Here is a 16,445-nt window from a genome sequence, read left to right on the forward strand (position 1 = left end):
AAAATAAGTGGTTGATGGCATAACAGGTAAACAGACAGTCTGTAGCCGTAATAGCCTAACTTTGTCTTCGAATGAATCGGCTCTGAAGAGCAGTTCTGGTAGGGAACTCTGTCTTCTGTTAGTGACGCCTCTTTCCAAGAAGGTCTGGTTTTCATTGGGCTTTGGCCAGAAGGAGTGAGCCTTCTCAGGGTACCATGGGCAGGGTCAGTTGCCCTCTTTGGGTGTATTTTCAGAGCTGCAGAATACTGAATACTGGTGGTAGAACTGTGTTGTTAAATTGCTTATCATAAAGCAGTTCACAAAAGGGGAGCAATCCATCACATCTTTTATGTGTGATAAACTTTGAGATTCACAGACACTGTTAACAGTAAGGACCATTTATAGGTATATCGTCTGGGGGAGATGTTTAATGAGATACACATCTTATGTTTATTGTTGCCTGTCATTGTTTGTAAATACTGTAGCTGTATATATTTTGAATCTTGTAATATATGCAGTTTATTTAAAAATATTGCTGGTGTTATTGTGTTGATATTTGGGTGGTGGGGTGGAAGAAAATGATAGGGCTAGATATTGGCCTAATTCTACTTGTTCCTCATATTTAAAGTGTAGTGACATAAGCATTCATTTGGGTCCCTCTTGTTCCCTTCAGACTGACACAGTGCCAGGTAGGACGATGCAAACACAGTATAATAAAACTGTAAAATGTGTCTGTTTTGCATGTGAGAGATACTTACAAAAGATGCCAAGAATCTGTGCTAAGTGCTCATGCAGACTGTTTTATAATAAGCCTACATGTCACTTGACATTAAAAATGTTAATGTCAGCATGGTTGTGATTTTTAAACTATTTCCAGCAGTGCAACCCTGGACATTTCTTTTTAATTGAAAACATATAGTAACAGAAGAAAAAGAGTAAGGTAAAATATATACAAACTGGAAGCCACGTGTCAAGAAATTATTTATTTTTATGTGCATTCAGCCTGTTTTAGGAAACAAAATGGCTGTTGAGATGATCTTTTAACCCCTTACCAATGATCCCTCCATGTCATGACCTTAGAGGCCACACCAATAGCAACCAGGACCTGCATCATGACAACAAAATGGCAGTGTCCAAAAAGGCATGGAATAAAATTAAACTTTTAAATGAAGGCTACAATCAAAAATAACTACAGCATTATATTCTTTTGAGTATAAAACCCCCAGAAATGACACCAATTCTTCTTTCATACAAGAAGGCAAGACTAAAAATTTTAATAAACTTTATAATAGTTTTGATGAACCTGTACTTAACATTAAAATGCTAAAATGAGTGGGAAGACACAGTTAATGTGATTATCAGTTTATGGAATCCTTTGAGCTTCCCATAGCAAAACTTGTTTTCAAAGTGTGTGGTCATGCAGTGAAAGGTCTGCCTCAAAGCAAGGGGTGAACTTGATGGCCACCCAGGGCCCCATCTCAGCCTCACAACCCACCCCACCACACCAACTCCATAATCCCTCTTCACATACTTCAAAATATAATTGCATACATGTTTTACAGTCTTGCTAAAGTAACACATGAACTCTTACTTTTACTTGAGAACAGATGCATTATTCAAACTGAAAGTGAATCTGTCCCACGTTTATTCCATCATCAGTTGCAAGCTGAAAGTTACTACAGAATGCAGCGTAATTAAATAGTTTGGAAGAAAAATTAACCTATGGAAAAATTGTTTGCACAAGCAGATATTAGGAGAAATTTCTGGAGATAGTGCAGGAAAACAAAAGGGAAACAGAAGAGGGAGGATGCAAATATGGCATTTAAAGAGTCTTTTTGGAAGATTCATTGTAAGAAGGAAAGGACACGGTAGTGATCTCAAAGACAAGGATGCTAGTGAGAGATCTGAAGTTACTGATTGCTTTGGCAACCTCTGCACATCGCCTCAATGCTACACACTGTCAGCATCACTTCACACAAGAATCCTGCAACTCTCTGCCTGTGACAATACCTAGATGTGACATCAGTGCTGTTCTAGGCCTCACTGTCCGTTTAAGATGACCTTCTCCATTCCATCTGTAGTGTTTTGTCATCTTCTCTTTTCCTTATTCTAATCTATTGTGTAACTCTGTACTCTAGTCATTTGTCAATGTTATGCTTTTTTGCTAAATTGATTGCTGTTCTGTCCCTATTACACCAAATATTTAGAAAGATTTGCAGAATTGAATGCAAATGTAGTGTTTCTAACATAGTCTTTATATGTTACATTTATTTTATTGATATTAATGATAGGTATTATCTTAAACTTGACAACCTACAATCAACTTGCATGCACCTTTCTTCATTTTACATTTCTTTCCTGCAGTTTTTACTAGGCTAGTCATGTTTTTAATGGTAGGGGAAATTACAGAAAGCAGGAATCACCTACTGTGAAGGCAAGGTAGTCATTTCATAATTTGTTTTCAGTAGCACTGCAAACAGGAAATGTATCACAATTTTTTTTAGCATTGCATAATTTTTTCTTTCTTTTTTTCTAAAGATTCTATTATGTAGTCTATTTTGAATAGCTGCAGCAAAGCAGAATAAACCTTAGTGCAACTGGTGTTATTTTTAGCCAGTTTTGCCTTTAATGTTTGCCTTTAGATCTTCCCTATGATAGATTTTAGTGTGTAGTTCACTTTTGCAATAAATCAGAACATGGAGCTGTATTATTGCTCTAACTAGAATAACCTGGTTTAGGAAAAAAAAAAAACCTTAGGATTACTAGGTACATAAAATTGATGGATCTTAATGTTTAGGACACAATACGTTTAGATGCTTTCATTTTGAAAAGTAATTTTACTGTTTACGGATAAAAAGTACTTGTATTGCAATTATTGTACACATTAACATAACATGCAACCTAAAATGCCTCAGATTGTTCAGAGAGGAGCATAAGAGAATTAACCCACTCTTAGAATTTACTACAGTACCCCAAATTACAAATAATAAATACATTGCCTCTTTTTAGCTAGCAACTTCAATCCAGGTCCCAATTCCTGTTTTGATTTAGTTTTGTCTATTGAAAGGTTTTGGAACCAATTGTGAATTTTTTTCAAACACTTGGTTCTTGGTCTGTATGTGAAAACTGTTCTTCTGACATGATTTTGCCTCAACAGAGGTCATGGTGTGGTTGCTTGACATAACGATTACAGTCTCTGTTCTCATGCAGATGACACACCTTTACGCCAAGATCTGCATTCCTTTTTTGAATAATTGGTTTAGTTTTGTTTTGTGCAGCGCTTACATTTTGTGCAAAATAGAGCTTCAGTTTATATTTGCTTAAAAATTGATGTTTGGGAAGGATTTTGTATACTTCATAAAGTAACTGCAAAACAAAGACAAGGGAAGATTAAACAACAATTGATGTTATAGTAATTTACTTCTTAATGAATATATATTACTCAGGTTTGATGTGGTTAGTGTACAAGTTGTGCCTTCATAAGAATCTTTGCTTACAACTGTAAAAGCTCTGAAACTAGAGCATCATCCTAGTTCTGGTTAATGGTGTTAGTGAAGAAGTGGTATTCATTATTTTCACACTTGTAATTGGGCAATAAACTCTTAATTGTTGAATAAGGCAAGTTACTAATAGAGACGGATCAAGAATCTTTTACATTTTTGGACACTTAAGCTAGTTCCACCATACATTTGTAGGGCAACAAAGCAGATAAGCAAAGTCATGACTGTTTTCTTGTTTTCATAAGTACTAGGGTGTTGTACCGTGTTAGCCATTATGAATGTAGAGAAAAGCCAAGCAAAATGACACCTTTTATTGGCTAACTAGAAAGATTACAATATGCAAGCTTTCGAGGCAACTCAGGCCCCTTCTTCAGGCAAGATGTAATACAGAAACTGAAGTTTCCTATGTTTATATACACACTCTAGGACAAGAAACAACATTACCAATGTTGTTTGTATAATATGTATGTATGTGAAAAGCAAATCAAGAACAGCAAGACCACGCCAGCTGCGGAGCTCAGCTCGGAGCGAAGTGAAGTGAATGAAATGAGGTGAATGGGAGGGGAGATGATCACGTGACTCCAACACCCGCCTTAAGTGTCCATCCCTCCACAAACACACAAACACAGACTCTCGGATCCCAACTCTCCTTTATATATATATAGATAAATAGCAAAATACCCGCGCTTCGCAGCGGAGAAGTAGTGTGTTAAAGAGGTTATGAAAAAGAAAAGGAAACATTTTAAAAATAACGTAACATGATTGTCAATGTAATTGTGTTGTCATTGTTATGAGTGTTGCTGTCTTTTATATATATAATAATATACACACACACACACACACATAAACATATATATACATATACATATATATATACATATCTACATATATATATATACATATACACATCCACATATATATACATATATATATATACACATATCAACATATATATATGCACATACATACACACACACACACACATACACACATATACACACACACACACATATATATACACATACAGATATATATATATATACACACACACACATATATATATATATATACACATACAGATATATATATATATATATATATATATATATAGCAAAATACCTGCGCTTCGCAGCGGAGAAGTAGTGTGTTAAAGAGGTTATGAAAAAAAAAAAAGGAAACATTTTAAAAATAACGTAACATGATTGTCAATGTAATTGTGTTGTCATTGTTATGAGTGTTGCTGTCTTTTATATATATATATAATATACACACACACACACACATAAACATATATATACATATAGATATATATATACATATCTACATATACACATATCTACATATACATACGTATATACACATATACACATCCACATAAACATATATATACATATACAAATTTACATATCTACATATATATATATATATATATATATATATATATATATATATATATAGACATACATATATACATACATACATTCACATATATATATATATATATATATATATATACATATATATACATATATATATATATACATATATACATATATATATATATATATATACTGTATATATACATATCTACTTAGTGGCTCCTGTATTTAGGATATAGCAGGTTGGATAATGGACGGATGGACATTTGTATGCATAGCCCCATTTGCCCGTTTTCGTTTTTTTTCTTTCTTCAGTAATATTTCAGCAAACCCGGAGCTTGTCAGTTCAAATCCTGGTACTGACACCACTGTGTGACCCTGAGGAAGTCACTTCACCTGCATGTTGTGCAAAAAACAAAAGTAATGTAACAAATTGTACCTCAGATGTTGTAAGTTGGTGGAATAAAGGCATAAGTAAAATAGATAAATATGTATTATACACATAGGAACTATTCATTTATTTTCAGTTAAGTCATCTGCAGCAAACTTTTATAAATGAGGGTTTCTGATTTTTAGATAGTGCAAAGTGTTTCTTCTTTATTGACGTTTTCTCTTGGAGAGCTTTTTTCATTTCATTGAAAATGAAAGCAGCAGCTGCCAAAATATGTAGCTTTTTTATTAATTTTTCAACATTGTGTAAAATAAATGTATAAAGTAACAGAAAAAGTTTAAATACTGGTTATTCTTTTACACTAAAATATTACTACAGAGATAGAAAAAAAGTAAAATGGATATGTTCTTTTTCTTTAAGGAGATTAAATATTACTGAAGAAAGAAAAAAAAAAATTAAACAGCCAAATGGGGCTATGCATACGAACTTAAAAGGTTTAAATAAAACAGAAATATATATTTTATTTTTACTTGCTTAACTTATGGAGGGTGTATCCTGTAGCAAAGCCCTAACTTTTTTCGTGAAAGCACGTTTCAGTCAATAAGTCTTAAAAAAACGTGTAAAGATATTGACAATAAGCTAAGTCATCTGCAGCAAAGTTTTATAAATGAGGGTTTTTCCTTTTTAGACAATAAGCTACGCAAACCCAGGAAGACATGGAATCGTTTAAATCAAGTATCATTACATCTTCCTTTCTTAAAGAGAAGTAAGGCAGTACTTATAAGCTTACATATTTATATATAGACATACATATATATATATATATATATATATATATATATATATATATCTATATCCGAAGCCGTGCAAGCACACTCTTTTGAGAATGCAACGTATAGTTGTACAGAAGAAAAGCAATCTTGCCTCAAATGAATGGCAACCTTTTGTAGGTCTATGAAGTTAATTTAAACTTTAGGTTTACGCGGTGCTTTCTTTCCGAAGTACCTGCACTCATGAATATGTCTGTATGTGTCAGTCGGTCAAATCCACGCGCTTCGCACCGGCGAAGTACCGCTTTTAAATTTTTATTAAGAAGAAAATAAAACGTTTTTAAATTGAGGGAAAATATACTAATAACAGTTTGTTAAGGATCAGTTTTTTTGTGAAGCTGCCTTTACTCGAGTGATCACTTCGAGCTGACTTGGTGGCCAAGTGTAAGCGTTACCTGGAAGTAACCACCCATACAATCAGATTGTGAATCAGACTACGAATGCCGTGAATGTAATTACACACTCACTGCACTTGCTTACGGTAATCGAACCTCAGACGTCAGCGCTAGAGGGGCTTAGCAGCGGTGAAGTATTGGTTTTAAATTTTAATTAAGAACAAAAGAAAACCTCAGAGGTTCGATTCCCGAAAGGGAGTGAAGTGAGTGTCCGGCTACCTACCAGGTAAAGCTTATGGTCGGACAGCAAGTGACATAACATCAGCCACGGTGCCTTCAGTTGTGAGAAGCAGATCATAGAATGATTGAAAATAGTTTTGCATTTACCTTTTTAGTAAAAGGCGAGCTTTTAAGCCTGAGAAATCACCCCGTAAATGCACACGTTTATTTGCACATGTGTTAATATGTATGGTTACACAGTATTAAAAGACAGTGAACAACGTCAGTTACCTTTGTTCCCGCGTTTGATAAAAGGCGAGCTTTTAAGCCTGAGAAATCACCCCGTAAATGCACACGTTTAATTGCACATGTGTTAATATGTATGCTTACACAGTATTAAAAGACAGACAAAAATTAACGTCATTTACCTTCGTTCCCGCATTTGACTCGTGCTGTAAATCTCTTCCTTGTTTTTAGGTCACGTGATTACGTAGGAGGCGTGATGACGCGATACGTGACTCCGCCTCCTCCATTACAGTATTTGGACAAAAAAATATGTTCCAGTTATGACCATTATGCGTAGAATTTCGAAATGAAACCTGCCTAACTTTTGTAAGTAAGCTGTAAGGAATGAGCCTGCCAAATTTCAGCCTTCCACCTACACGGGAAGTTCGAGAATTAGTGATGAGTGAGTCAGTCAGTCAATCAGTCAGTCAGTCAGTCAGTGAGTCAGTGAGGGCTTTGCCTTTTATTAATATGTATAGATTATAACTTTTTATTTCAGTAGAATTTTGATTTTTTCCAGCTGTGTTTTGCCCCAAAACTCATCTTGGTTTCAAATCAGTCTTCACCCTGAAAGCAGCCAGTAGTTTTAGACCTATAAAAAGTGTAGAGGAGAAATTGGCTTAAAATACATCTTTGGTAGCAGCACTCAACTTGACATGCAGCTGTAGCCTGCTGAATGAAAAGGCTTTAAAATGCACATCATATACTAACTTTTCCTATTTCTAATTTGTATGTGACTTTCATCCATCCATCCATTTTCCAACCCGCTGAATCCGAACGCAGGGTCACAGGGGTCTGCTGGAGCCAATCCCAGCCAACACAGGGCACAAGGCAGGAACCAATCCCAGGCAGGGTGCCAACCCACTGCAGTATGTGACTTCCAGTTTAAGAACTTAGTTTTCATTTCTTTTGTTGGTCAGTTCTTATTTAAATCCTCCTTGCTTAATTATTTCATTATCCCCATGACCATGAAATGAATTAAGTGGTGAATACCTGTGCAGCAAACTGCAAAAAATGCACTAAACCTTTATTTAAAATATGATTCCTATCTGAAAATATCCTCAGCTCTCTAATAAAATGAAAATCTCTTATCTAGCTCAATTTACTGTGCTGCCTGCAGTGTTTCATTCAGACATTTTTGTTGCTCATGTTACCATGAGTAAAAGGGAAGTGAAATGATAATAAAGCAGAGATGAGTAAACCAAAGTACAGCATGCTTTTTCCCTTTTTTGTTGATGGGCATACTGTATATTTTGAGATGTGATTGCTTTTAATTATGTATTATGACGCATTCATTTATAACTGTAGCTTCCCTACCACTTGAAGTCATTCATTTGTACTTTCTTGGGAAACTTTAATTAAGCACACACTCCTTTAAACTAGGGCATTCTATATTAAAATGTTTATGGGATTACTATGGACAATTGTAGCTTATCTAGTTTTCCTAAATATCTATTAAATTACCTTAAGCTTTTTTCCTTTCCCTTGCTTTCTGAACTTTTAGGTTTAAATAAAAAATAATTTAAATTCCCTTTAGTGTTTCTGTACCACATCATTGTGCAACATTCACATTTTTATTGTTGTTTAGTAAAACAGGTCTTTATACTATTCTCTTTATTTAAATTACTCAAATCTCATGTGATCATTACAGCAAATTATATATTTATTTTGTTTTTGTTTTATAGGCAATGCAATATTTACAATCCAACAAGAAATTTCAGGCAAATGTCTAACTATTGAAAAAGGACAAGTAAATTTGACAGCATGTACGGACAACTCTGCTTCTATGCAGTGGAAGTGGGTCACACGCCACCGTCTCTTCAACTTGGGATCAAAGCAGTGCCTGGGACTGGACCCGAAGTCAAGTACAGCAAAGCTGTTTGATTGTGATAACAGACAGGTTATGCTGTGGTGGCAATGCAGTAGGCATTTGCTGTATACAGTATCTGGGAGAAAGCTGAGTGTCAATGGCAGTACATTTAAAACAGATACAGAACACGAATATATGTGGCAGAGAGGTGGCTCTTCTGATAGTGTTTGTGTTCCGCCATATCATGGTAAGTAATTGTTTTCTCACGCATTTGCTGTGGTTTTTGAAACTTTGTGAAAAATGTCAGTCATTGTGGCTTCAAGGGTAAAATAAGTATGCATGCTCCACGGTTTAAAGTAGGTGTTTTCATTAATAATGCAAAGAATAATAATTTAGTTTATTTCCTTATTTTTAAATTTTCTCTGAAAAAATACATAATTTTATGAAGTTTTCAGTTAAATGCTCCAATTTTAGACTTGGCTAGCATATGCATACCAGTTGAGATATTTTGTTTGTTGTGTTAATTAATCATGAGATGATTTTAAATACTTTCTGGTACATAGTTAAGTGTACTCTACTCAAATGGGCTTCATTCATTAAATATGCAGAACTCAGTAAGAGGTTGTAATTTTAAGCATCATGCATGTGCCTGTCAACTAGGATACTTTGTGAAAGTGAAATCAATAAACTATAAATGGTATAAGTTAGAATGTGATGTACAGCATTCAGCATTCAAAAATCTCTATTAAATTAATTTAAATCTTTTGTTTCTTTAATTTGTGATCAATATTTTTGCTTTTAATTTTATTGATTTTATTGTAATCACACAACATTCCATACAAACAGATCAATTTTTACAAAAATAGGATTGAAAGCAAATCAACCCCCATCTCTATCTGTATATCTGAGTTGTCTTCACACACATTGCCATTTTATGTTTTTGTTTTTTTCTTGGGTGCCCAGTAACATGAAGAACTAGATGACTGCTTACACTGGATATGCATCTCACTTTTGTAAAAACTTAGTGAAGAACTGTGGAGAGACTAGTGCTCAAGGGAAATGAGGATAACTCTTTAGAAGTATCTTTTCTGGTTTACGCTTCTTGTTTGGTTTTGACTAATGAGACCTGTATAACACTACTTGTACTTCACTTTAAGCAACTTTTTTTGTTTACACACATAAGTAAGACATATTTGCTCATTTTTGCTACTTCTAAAAAAAATATCCATTTTGATTGGAAACTGCATCAGTTCAATTCAAGCACAATAAATACTCCAATGCAGAGTCACAAGTGACTGGCATCTATCTCGGGATCATCAGGTGTAAGGCACCAGAATTTACTCATACATTATCAGTGTTTTGCGTTTGTGCGGTTTTATCCGTTAAAAAACAAATATGTGCAGTTTGGTGTGAACAGCAAGGCTTTATTAACCCCCTATGAGTGAATGTGTCCACTGATGGATTGGAGGCTCATCCAGAGGTAATTTGGTTAATAGTTCTAAGGTAGACAAGACCATCCAAAACAATACATTGATAATCAGTTTTAGAAACAATATACAGTATTTGTATTTTGGACATATTATGGAAAAAACACTATATAATTTAGGACTATTAAATTTCAAATGTATTTTCTAATTTGTGCATTTGCCCAGAAAATATCACCCCAAATTCAAGCTTACACATTGCATAAGGCATTGAAGCAAAAACAAAGCTGCAAGCTTATAGGGAAAACTTGATAACAGTTGCTAACCAACCAATAATTTTTAGAACTTTTTCAAGAAATAGCATGCCCATATTGGTGGGTGTCAGTGTGTTAAGTGATTTTCCTGTAGTTGAGAATTTGCTCAGAGAGTAAGAGGAGGCATAGTGCTGCTCATCACATAGTGATGTTACAACTTGGGATATTTTCTCTCATTCTTTTGTATTACTGTAAGTCACAGGTTATGTTCAAGCAGATTCTGCAGCTGCTGCTATTTAGAAGGGCTAGTTACTGTTCTACCAGCCTACAAAACAGTGTAAGTGTGTAATTTTGGTTGATTCAGAGGCATGTTTTGTATTTTTCCTTTCATTCTCTGGTTTCATAATTTAGAATTCAAAGTGGTCTTTGTTGTTAGGGTTATTAGATTATCAGTAATCAAAGCTCATTCCTAGTAAATACAATTACACCATGGAGTGACATTAAACTGGAAATTGTGCCTTATGAAAATGACTTGGAGACTTACTGAAGTCATCTCTTCCTTGTACCATGTAATATATAAAGTGTTTAACTTTTTGATACCCAAGACCCCAAAAGCCTCAGCTGCATATGTGTATCATTTTTGTTTTTAAAATACTGATATGTCATCCTAACATTAACTGCTCTCCATATTCTGATTCAATACAGATTCTGTTTCCCAGCAACAGATTTTGAACAGTACTACTGTTGTGGTTAGGAGTCAGGAACATGATGAAAAAGGTGGGAGGCCTCTAAAATTGCCACACAAAGCAGACCAGGACCTTCACTGGCCCACCCAGAAGAGGTTTAGCCTTGAACAGCTTGCCCCCAAACCTAAATAGGGGGAACTGGCATTTAAAACAAAAATACTCTTGAAAGTTATCTAAATAACTCACAAGAGGGCGAAACCAAGCAAAACTCTTGCTTATGACCAATAATAACACAGATTCTTTACAAATAAAAAATATTTATTAAAAAAAAGAATAAAACAATGCTCAAAAGAGCAAAAGGGTTGTCTAAAGAACAATCCAAAGAAAGTTCCAGTACACAAGCCAATATTTGAAATCCAGAAAGAAAAGCAAATAATTGAAATAAGCAAGAAAAAGCTGTAATATTCACAAACTTCAGTGAACTCCAATGAAAATCTTGCTGGGGACAGAATATATATCTGTATCTTGGGGTACACCCTCAAAATGGAGGCACATTTAAAAAGACACTACACAATTCCATACATAACAGAAATACATAAAATGAGAAATAATAACTTAAAAATAACAAACAACAATGCAACATATAACCTCAATTTAAAACATAAGCTACAAAACTTGAAAATAGCGAGAGAAAAAATACAAACCTGCAATTGTTGTAATTTTTTAGGAAGGCAATATAATGGAGAAAACAAACAATGAAAAAATTAACTGCATGCCTCTTCGGTGCTTCTGCACATTCCTGTACCTATTTGTTATAACAGTGTAATTAAAATATTGCAAAGGCATTCACTTTTAAATACTGTAGAATGAATACCATTACCCTGTACCTAAAAATCACAAATTGTGTGTCAGCTGTAAATGATAAACTAAAAGCCAGTGAAGATGATACTTAATTTCCTTATAAATAAAAAAATACTGTTGAGTAACAGCAAAATAAAGCTTAGAGAAATGCTGTTCCACTTTACTATGTATAAAACCACAGCTGTGTATCAGCTCTTAAGACCGAACAAAAAGTAGAATATAAAAATATTCAAATGTCATTTCATCATAAAAATCATCCTGATGTGCTTCAGCTCTGAAAGACAAGTTTATGTAGCCAGTTAGTTAAAATATCAGAATCAAGGCCTATGTGAAAAAGCACGCCCCTCCTCACATCAGTATGACTTGGGTACAGAGGAATCCCCTTGCTCTTCATTATTTTTTACTTGTTTGGATAACATCTTTATCCAAGCATTAGCATTATTTCAGATGTAATTGGTTACATTTCGTTTGATTTCCCAGTTGGAGCACAGACAGGTGAAGTGACTTTCTGATGGTCACACATTGTCAGTATCAGTATTTGAACCAACAGCCTCAGGGTTTGAAGTCCTTAGTCACTATGTCATACTTCTTATCATCATGTGTATAATCTTGTAGTGCTTCTGTTGCTGAAAAATGTATTGCAACCTCATACATTTATAAATCGCAAGATCGTAAAACATTATGCATATACCACCATGAAGAACATGCTCTTAGGAAACAATAAACAACTTGGTTTTTAATACAACTTGAAAATTCCTCAGATTAATGTTCAGTACCCAGATGAACTCTGCTGGATTAGAAACAATGCTATGGTTAACTGTGAAGGGTCAGTAAGGATTAAGGAGTATCAAGGATTGGCAGCCAAGCTTATGATTGTCCTGAAGTCTTTGGTATGTCATCTGACTGGCAGAGATTCACACAAGTTTACATACATGGATGTAATGCAGTATGTGGACCAGGAAGAAGAATGGCCAATATAAATGCAGGTATGCAGATTTTAAGAGGAAGCAAAAACACACTGAGAAATGATATATATCTTTAGAAAGCTCCTGCTTTACATGTGAGGTGAAGCATCGTATGTGAGACTGATTTTTAATAACTCAAAAAAAAAGTGCATCATGAGCATATTGTTTTCGATATGTTTCGATGCATAAATGCTATGTGTGGAGGACAAGTAAAGAGAGGCTATTCTTTAGACATCTACTATAATGAAATTCAATTATTTATACTTTTAGTCTGTATAAGAAAAACACAGAAGCAGTACAAAAACCTGAAGAGGAGCTATTTACTAATGCCAGGAAAAAGGGTATGAGCCAGTTTTGAAAATGGGGGCAATGATGCCCCCAAATTAAAATATTTACCCTCTTAAAACACAAGAGCAGGCACGAAGTCTGCCCTCAGAATTATACCTAATATTACTACTAATTTAATTTGTTATTACTGCCAATGTTTCACTAAAACTTAGTGTTGACACTTCCATTTAACAGTAGGCTTTTTACAACTTCTCTTAGTCTTGACTGACTACATTAGCACTGTAATTCATAAAATGGACTGTATTGTTATTATAGCCAGTTACTGTAGTACCTCAAATCCTTCATTCTTTTTCAAGGAACTGTTAAACTTGCCACTTATAATGTTAGATCATTTACAAAGAATTTTTTTATGTTTTATTGTATGTGCTTTTCTGATGATATTAGGTACATTTAATGCCATATTTGGTGTTGAGAGGTTTACTTACCTTGACAGGGACAGTCACGTATCTGGTGACTCTTCCTATGAAGTCATTACACGGATTGGGAGAACATGGGGGGGTCATGAGCTCAGTAGAAAGGGGTGTGTGGCGCTCCTGATCTCTATGCAAAAGGACGAAGGTCCAAGCCTTTAGAGTCCTGGTGCTTCCTATCTTGCTATATGGTTGCGAGACATGGGCGCTATCCAGTGACCTGAGATAAATACTGGACTCCTTTGGTACTGTGTCTCTCCGGAAAATCCTTGGGTACCGTTGGTTTGACTTTGTGTCAAATGAGCGGTTGCTCATCGAGTCCCGAATGAGGCACATTACATGCATTGTGAGGGAGCTTCAGTTATAGCACTACAGCCATGTGGTGCAATTCCCTGAAGCTGATCCAGCTTGTAGGATCCTCATTGTTGGGGACCCCAGTGGCTGAACCAGGCAAAGGAGATGCCCACGTAAAACCTGGCTGAGGCAGATAGAGGGTAATTTCCGGAGGGTGAGACTGGACCACATGTCTGAGTGGGGGGTTGCCAACTGGGATCCCAAGCTGTTTCATTGTGTGGTGGGTGCGGCAACATACTGTAGCAGTGCATGCACCCCAACTTGACTTGTGCCATATTAATAAAAGTATTAATACACCACCACCAACACAACAGCCCCTAACTGTTAGACCAGCTTGAAAAAGAAATGCTTGCTGATAACTTACATTAAATATATTGCGTAGGCTGCAGAGTTTTCTTACGGTAGCACCAGAGCAGGAGCTGTAAGTGCCAATGCTACTTGTGATTTCCTTAAGAGTACCTAAAACCTGAGAAAATTATGGCTTTCAAGCACTAACATCACGTATCCTTATTACAGTACAGGATGGGATGATTATTTCCTTTAATGATGATAGTTTATGAATTGATTAACTAGCTAAAAGAATTGTTAATGTTAGCTAAAATATTACATTAGCATGCCTCTTAGTAATGAAGATAGAGCTTTCATTATCTAATGTCCTTAAGATGTCCATTATGCTGCTGATCTAATGAAGTCTCCCCTTTATTATATTTTCCTTGTTCCTGTGCAGAATTCCACCAAACCTCCTTATATTGAAATGTGTACGTGTTTCATAGGAGTTTGAATACAATAGGTCTTTTCGTTCAATCAGAAAATAATTGTGGTTTGACAATACCTTTTGTAATAGAAATGCAAAGGAAACTGTAGACTTTTAAAATTGTAATTCTCTTCTATTGATGAGACTAAAAAAGTTAATAGCTGTTCTAAAGTAATAGTATTTTTAAAAATGTATATTGTAAAATTCTTTATAAATTGACCCAATATTTCAGTCAGTGAGGGCAAAAATGGCTTCCTAAAAAGTTTTATTTGCTGTGAGCAATGAGGAAATATTAAAGAAGTTCACCCTTTTTAGTCTAAACAAAGATTAAGAAGAGACATGGTTCCATATTTATCAAGCATATTCAGATAATGCTTTTACGAAGGAGACAAAGCCCCAACTGAACCTGGTTACAAAAGCAATTGCACACAAGATTATACTATAGTGTAATAAACAAGTATCATAGTAGCACGTGGTACCTTAGTTATTATAGAAGTATGCTGGGTTCTTTAGGAAGGTGTGCATAATGAGCATAAATTGAATGCAACTAAATTTTGGACAAGTTAAATTCAATTTTATTTGCCGTGCATCACAATGACAATGAAAGTTTTAGTCTTATGAGGTGTATGTAATTCCTTTGCAGACTTTGTTGGTGTTGCCATTTTACCAACTCCATTTCTGTACTTTTTATGAACTGAGAAATGGAGAGAATTGTTAAATCCTGTCTATACTTTTAAAAAAGAATTAGGTTTTGTCAAACAAATTGAAACATGTTTTCTAAAAACCAGGGAAAAAATCTGAAAAATTATTTTTTTGTCCTGAAATTAAAAATTCAGTTCCAACTTTACTGCTGAAACCCAGTATAGTACAAAAGTATTAGTTCTTCAGTTGCACTTTGTTCAACAGCATTTCACATTTTTCTTGGCAGTCGATTTTGTTCAACACATGTTGATGCCTCAACAACAATTTATTTCTTGTATATCCCCAAATCACACAAGAAAGGCCTCAATGGGCTTTACCTCACACTGTTTTTTTGACAGCCCCCCAGCAGTGACGCTCTTAAGAAGGCAAAAAAATCCCAAAAAACCTTGCAGGAAAAATGGAAGAAATCATTGAAAGGGCAATTCAGAGAAAGACTCTGTTCCAGGTAAGTTGGATATACAGTGGGTGTCAAACATGGGTTAAATACAATAAAAGTCAGTATATAACTCAAGATGGAACAAAAACACATGGACACTGGTATTCAAAATGTCCCTTGATTCATCCATTGCTCTAGAGAAGAATTCAAAACGTCAAGCTTTTTTCTTCTGCCAAGATATGTTATATTTTTCTGTTCTTTGAGTAATTGTATTGGTTCACAGACTTGTTTTCTCAAAGTGCAGTTTTTTCTGAATATTAGTATCAGTTATCCGTAGTTATCAGTAACATTGATAACACAAGTTTTTATGTACTGCCCCTCAGTAAATGGTTTTTCCTGCCTTGCAAATTTAATTACATTTTCTATGGTTTTTTTTCTACATTGTCTAAACACATTTTACCAGTCAGGTTTGAGTACATTTTTTAATGCCATCAAAAATTCTACTCCTTAAAAACAATGTTTGGTTTCTTTGCATGTTAAACACCATGATTTGTTGTTGCTTTCAATCATGATAGTGTTTTAA

The 16,445-nt window shown here is 34.8% G+C and overlaps 1 protein-coding gene across 1 annotated transcript in view; it reads left to right on the plus strand.

Moving 5' to 3' along the window:
- ly75 (lymphocyte antigen 75) overlaps window positions 1–16,445 on the plus strand; it is a 168,952-nt gene that overhangs the window by 17,243 nt on the left and 135,264 nt on the right. The window contains exon 2 of the mRNA XM_028806413.2: window positions 8,604–8,975. Within this exon, the coding sequence (XP_028662246.2) occupies window positions 8,604–8,975 (372 nt within the window). The remainder of the gene's footprint in view (window positions 1–8,603; window positions 8,976–16,445) is intronic.

Source organism: Erpetoichthys calabaricus, chromosome 8 (genome assembly GCF_900747795.2).
Source record: "Erpetoichthys calabaricus chromosome 8, fErpCal1.3, whole genome shotgun sequence".
In the NCBI taxonomy this organism is placed as follows: Eukaryota; Metazoa; Chordata; class Cladistia; order Polypteriformes; family Polypteridae; genus Erpetoichthys; species Erpetoichthys calabaricus.